This window comes from Gymnodraco acuticeps, unplaced genomic scaffold, assembly GCF_902827175.1.
Source record: "Gymnodraco acuticeps unplaced genomic scaffold, fGymAcu1.1, whole genome shotgun sequence".
In the NCBI taxonomy this organism is placed as follows: Eukaryota; Metazoa; Chordata; class Actinopteri; order Perciformes; family Bathydraconidae; genus Gymnodraco; species Gymnodraco acuticeps.
The window spans coordinates 358041-364991 of NW_022989931.1; the positions used below are offsets into that span (position 1 = coordinate 358041).

The 6951-nt window shown below is 43.5% G+C and overlaps 1 protein-coding gene across 1 annotated transcript in view; it reads right to left on the reverse strand.

The window, feature by feature from the left end:
• The window catches only part of wdpcp (WD repeat containing planar cell polarity effector), a gene marked incomplete in the record, with an annotated part of 85909 nt that overhangs the window by 41611 nt on the left and 37347 nt on the right, over positions 1–6951 (reverse strand). The window contains 1 exon segment of the mRNA XM_034209956.1: positions 1568–1704. Coding sequence (XP_034065847.1) covers positions 1568–1704 — 137 coding nt within the window.

Sequence of the window (6951 nt, forward strand, 5' to 3'; positions counted from 1 at the left end):
CAGCAATGTCTATTTAAATTATTCTAAAAACAACAACAACAAAAACTAAAATCTCTTGGAACAAATAAAGGGTTTAAAGCACAGAAACATGCAGAAATTAATAAATCGACAAGCTGGAGGTTCAGTGGTCCATGTCTGCCCTTCTCGCCCCCTTGGGGGGGAATTTGCTTTGGACACGAAATACAGAGATGAATTAAAATGATGGAAGTACATGTGATGATAAAAGGAACAAAGAGTTGCCTCAAACAGCTGAACGGGAGATCACTGACAGATTAGAAATGGCAAAGAAGAAAAAAATCTGAAAATCACCGGGTTAATAGCACACTATCTCAACTCCCCCCGCCCCCCTCCACCTCACCATCCCTACCCATCTCTTCCCTCTTCCGTTTTTTTTTTTCTGCTGGCGTTTGCTGGTCAGCAATAATCAAAAACCACTTTCTGTGGGCCGGATTAGTTTAGCCCCCCCTCAACGCCCCCCACTCTCCCTTCTCCAGCTTAGCCCACTGGACCAGGGCGATGTGTGTGTGTGTGTGTGTGTGTGTGTGTGTGTGTGTGTGTGTGTGTGTGTGTGTGTGGTGTGTGGTGTGTGTGTGTGTGTGTGTGTGTGTGTGTGTGTGTGTGTGTGTGTGTGTGTGTGTGTGTTGTGGGGGATGGGTAGTTGTGCGTGTGTGTGCACATGTGTGTATGTAGCAGCACATGCATTGACAGAGGTGTGGGGTGTACACTATGGGGGGGGGGGTGTCTTATCAGGACTCTGCTTCTGGAGACAGACGCACGGCAGCAACGATTGCTTTAATACACACCCACATGTACACGCACACACAACCACACACACCTTAACAAAAGGGCTTGGCAGTAATGTGATAATGCCAGGGTTAGCGGTTAGCCAGCTAGCTAGGGAGGGAGGACAGAGTGTAGTTTTGTTTTTGGGGAGGGACGAACGTGTCGGCACATAATCTGACTTTTTACTAATACCTACAAAACACCTCCAGATCAAGCTGCCTCAATACACACTTTTATGAGAGATTATTTGACAGAAACAGCAACGATGTAGAGAGTAAGAGGCACACCGTGTTCCCATGGTGACTACATTCACCTGTTGTGCCCAAAGATACAAAGCTCGAGTTGGGCCAATATTCATAATTTACAAACTGCATTAAGCCAAAGGTTAGGGCACATACAAGTATAATAGATTCTCATGGTGGGTATACTGTAGTAACTGATTTAACTACCGAAATGACACAGTTAAATGTTTGCTAAATTCAGGCAGTTTGTGAAGTAATCTCTATAGACAGAAGTCTGCAAATGATTTAAGAAGCAACAGGTTAAGATGTTCTTATTTGGAAGACTCCTGGTTTCAAATCAAAGTTAATTTATTTTGTTGTCCGAGAAGTATTGACACACAATGTTTCAGTATATGGGACGACATGTTACTGCCTTTCTTTTTCTGTCTTTACTTTCTCCTTCTGACTCTCACTTCATCTTCTCACACCAGTCTTTGTGCACACATAATCTCTCAGGCACACACACATTACTCATGCACATGACATCAATGCGTTGACTGTACCTTGATTTCAGAGGGTGAGAGTTTGTCTGTTCGCCGGCCAGTCTCCGGGGTCTCCTGGTTCTTTGGGTTGAGGTAGACTGCAGCTACCTGGCTCTGCTCCAGGAAGGACAGCAGGATCAGCCGATCGCTCAGCACCGCTGGGAACAACAACATGATCATTAATGTCAAGATTAAAAACAACAACAACATTACATTACATTTAGCTGACACTTAAATTGAAAGCCACTTACAATAAGTGCAATAAACCACTCAGAACAACAAGAAAAGTGCAGGTACATTCGCTTCAATATAAGCCAAATCATTGAAGTAGGGCGGTGGTGGCGAAGTCCATAGGGACTTGGCTTGGCAGCTGGAAGGTCACCAGTTCAAGTCCCGGAAAGACCAAGTGCTACCGAGGTGTCCCTGAGCAAGGCACCGTTCCCTACACTGCTCCCCGGGCGCCGTACATAATGGCAGCCCACTGCTCCTAACACTAGGATGGATCAAATGCAGAGAAACCATTTCGTTACATAGTACCTGTACTACGTAATGACAATAAGTTGAATCGTCTTCTTCTTCAAGTGCATTCAAATTGGCTGAACTCATGAAGAGCTCCATTTCCATTCTTATTTTTCTGATTTAATGGCCAAGGTAAAGGTGAAACAGTCCTGAGGTCAATGGGGAGCTCATTCCACCATTTTGGATCCGGGATAACAAAGAGTTGTGTTTTTGTTGAAGTGTACCTGGCTCAAGTAAGGGTGTAGAAAGCCCATTGACCCATGCATAACGAAGTGCACATGCTGGGGTGTATGGTTTGATCCTCTCCTGGATGTGGGAAGGACCGGATCCTCACAAAAGGGTAGGCCAGTACCAGTGTCTTAAAGCGGATTTGGGTGTGTAGGGAGTGCAGGAGGGGTGTAGGGTGGGAGAATGTAGGTAGATTGAAACCTAGAGTTCAATATCTAGAGTTCAATATCTCTTTTCAAAGACATCAACACATTCAATGGTAACTAAACAAACTTTTCTGAACAGAGCCTAGCCTTTTGTCGTTATCCTCTAAATGTCCCTCTCTCCTTCCTGCTTCCTCTTTTTCTTACCACTGCCTCCTTATTCTTTGTATCTCCTTCTTCCTGTTCTCTCCTCTCTTCCCCTGTCAGTGTACAGCAGGCTCTAAAGGCCTTTTTGTGGTAGAAGAACACACTTGATCCTGTTCAACTCTTCAGGAGCTGCATGGAAACGCTGATTAGCAATTAAGCCCCCCTCTCCTTCAAATTAATCTGTTTATGAAACCAATTAAATGGAAAGTAGGGGGGGGGTTGTTACACATGTCTCTCAGATATCCTGCTTTGAGTTGAACGAGTAAGGCTGCACCCCGAGATTTAGAAATCTAACCGCCAATTAACCACGGCATGTGTGTATTTATAAAACGTGCGGGTATTGGTATGATTACACTTCAAATCATCCTGTTGTGTGAACATTTCAAATTAATATGCAAATATTTACGAGGGAAGTGAAACATCGCATGGAAATACAGAAAAACTAGCAACTGAAATCAGGTCAATGGAGTCGGTGTGTCCTTATGTTGACGTTGGATTAGAAATCATTAGTAAAGAGAACTGGTCCAAGAATTAAACTAAATGCAGCCATTAACGAAGCATTGGCTCTTTTTCGAAACAACGCTTAGTGCAATAGTAAGCGTCTTTGTAATAGATTACAGTCAAATCAAGTTAAATGCAGTTTAGTATTGATCTCTACGGGTGTCTATAAACGGGATTACATTTAATCCCATTCATTCCCAAATGAAGGAGGGGATATGAAACCAGGCTGTGGCCCAATCTGGGACCAGGTGGCTGATTTGGCATTAAGGGCCAGACCTTTATCACACACACACACACACACACACACACACACACACACACACACACACACACACCACACACCACACACACACACACACACACACACACACACACACACACACACACACACACCACACACACACACACACACACACACACACACACACACACACACACACACACACACCACACACACACACACACACACACACACACACACACTAACCCTCTACACAAGCATACATGCACAGATAGCAACATATACATTCATACAACCTTGCTTTATGATTTCTGTTACACACACATTTACACCCACAAGCATTATATAAACCTTCAACATGTTGAAACACGCACATAGACACACAGACATAAAGACACAGACACACACCCACCTAAATCCATTTAATGCCATCTCCTCAGCAGCATGTTGACATAAGAGGCCAATGGGCTTAACCAAAGCACATTTAAACATGGGTAAATGAAACGGGCTATGAAAAATCACTTAAGGATGCTTAATCGCGGAGCATATGCTCAGCTTGGCCCAGCCATCGGCCAAAGGAAGCCGGTAATACTTTGATGGTGTAAAATATGTGTAATCTACAGCTCTGTATGATGCAATCATGGTGGAAACGGGAAGGTAGCCGGCATTGAGCATACAAACTTTAAGGGAGGACAGTAAGCCGGCTTTGTCACATCGTGAAACAAAAAACTGTTCTGGCTGCCGTCGCTCGTTGTCTCGGGGACAAACACGCAGCAGGCCTCACATTCAGCCGGATCCATGCAAATCAGGAAGAGGATTTACTCCAGCGTTCACATACTATAACTCAGGGCCTTCATTCAGAGAATACCCTGGAACACTCAGATAAACAAAAAATCGATTTAATTTTATAAATAAAATGTATATAAAATGAATAAATGAAAATGGTATCTGTGTTGTTAATCTGTAATACTACAGTGTTACATTGATTTGTTTGTCCTTCTCGGACCATGCTACGCATTTCAGTGGTTTTGTGTTAGAAAAGAAAGCAACCAATCAGATCTTGTCCTTCAACAAGGTATTCTACATCCTTGATCGAATGCCCTGGCCGTTGCACTGAATGAGAGCGTACGTTTGGACTGACAGTTTGATCAACCAATCATATATTGATTTGTAGCCAATGGGCGTATTCTTTCAGTTTCCCTCGGTTCCAGGGTGCTTTAGAGCAGTGCTTCTCAACTGGTCAGTAGGGGTGGGCGATACCACAAAATCTGGATTCGATCCGATACCAAGTATTTCAGGGCCAGTATCGCCGATACCGATATCGATACCGATATTTTTTTTAATGAAAAGCGTCTTATGTACTTTCATATAGGGGAGAGCTGCATGACATGGTTTTTGAGCTGAAATCATCATAAATAGACTAAATCTGAATTCATTTTCATGAATAAAGACAGGACAGTTTTTATAGACAAATACACGTTTTACTTTTGCAAATTTAAAGTGCAAACGTGAAAAATAACAATACAAAGTGGCCAAAGTAGCGAACTGTCTTCTTGCACACATCACAGTTCGCTAAGTTTTAATGGCCAGTTGTGAAATTGCTCCACACAACGCTGCTCTTTCTCTCAGCCATCATGCGCGTGTCTGTGTTGCACTCGCGAGTCGCTGGTTGCTGCTGTCCTGCCCTGCTGGCTGCTGTCAGTCAGCTTGATAATCGGCGTTCAGGCAGGGAGCCTCGAGGAGAAGAGGACAGCAGTGGAGAGAGAAGAAAAGAGCATATACTTGTGTTCGTCTGCACATAGTTTTTTGAAGAAATTGACGAGTAGAGGAGACGAGAAAAAAAGTATAACCGTATCGATCCTATTGGCTCTAGTATCGATATTTTGAAACGTAACGTAATATCGGAGGTATCGATATTTTGGGATCGATCCGCCCACCCCTACTGGTCAGGCCTCGGGACCCACTTTTTACTTGGTCAATACATCGCGACCCAACATTTTGAAGCACTCAAATCTATTCAACAAAAAAACGTGCTGTAATATATGCTTTTCAGCATACAATATTAATTAAAGTGAAGTACAGTGCATATATCCCTTATATCCCTTCACAGAACTAAAGTATGCTTTTAAAAAGGTTTAATGAGATGATGGAATCAAAGCTGAACTATATAAAAAGGCACACATGCTGAAAACCCAACCCCAGCAGGGGGTCTGGGGGGATTCTCCCCCAGGAGATTTTTAGAAATACTAACATAAACTATGCATTCTGGTACTCTGAGAAGAAAATAAATAAATCTATTACTACCCGACATATTAATAATATGTTATGCCATTGTTTGTTTTTCACTTTGTTCTGACATCTTGCTGCGAGAAGAGTAAAGAGGAGATAGTCCTGTGTGACTTACTTTAAATTGTGGGCAGGGGCGGACTGGCCATTGGGAATACCGGGAGTTTCCCCGGTGGGCCGGTGCTGTGTGTGGGCCGGAGGGCCATAAAAAAAAAAAAGGTTTATAAAAAAAAAAAACGGAATACATGTAACGGTACAAAAATACAATACAAAAATCAAGTAACTGTATTCAGCTCGCGTTACATTTGAAAAACGAGTAATCTGATTACAGTTACTTTCGTAAACCTGAAGTGAATACATTTTGGATTACTTATTGGAATTATTGGTGGAAATATTTCCTCACAACATTTAATATTCATTACTAAAAGGTACAGCCGAATCATCACAGCGCACAAAACCTATTACCGCCGCAGATGGACCAAAAAGGGGAGCGTTTGAAAAAAAATTGCGGGTCCGCTCAGTGAAACAATAACAACGTAACATGGAGGAACAAAAGTCTGCGTTGAAATCGTGTGTGTGTGTGTGTGTGTGTGTGTGTGTGTGTGTGTGTGTGTGTGTGGTGTGTGTGGTGTGTGTGTAGAGGTGTGTGTGGTTAAAACACATCAGCCACACCGCTCTTTAGCCTTTCTAATGATTCTGAAGATAAACACAGTGAAGGCGGTGCGTGAAAGGCACTGCGCGCTCCTCTTCTCAGAGGCTGAGTTAACCCTCCCGCTGCCTCCTGGTGCTGCAGAGATTTCATGAAGTGAAGGAGGTTTTCCTTCTATAAAGCAGCTGCGGGCAGCAGATACTGTGAGAGTCACAGACATGAATACATAGATCAAAGCAGACTGGTGCACACACTCTCCTGTTTTGCCAATCCGGTGCTTAAACAAATATAGCTCTACAACACCCCTGGCCGAAATGTCCTTAAAATGAAGTCCGAGTTCGACATTTTAATTCATGTCCTGCCAACACTGGCAGGACAGACACGCCCGTTCTAAGCCATGTCCTCACATCCCAAGCTGCATCCCCAAAAAGTGTATTATGTTGTTACAACAGGGTTCAGGGGGAGTGGCTGTACGGCTGTACCCGTAGGATAGAAAAGGGGGAAGTGACGTCTGACTCAGAGGTCGCGCGGCTGTGGAGAAGAACGTGTTGCCCACATTCTGCTACTGAGTTTAGGCTAGTTAGCTAGCAGGTTTATTGTTTTGGGTGCAGTCACTTTTGCTCCACTTCAG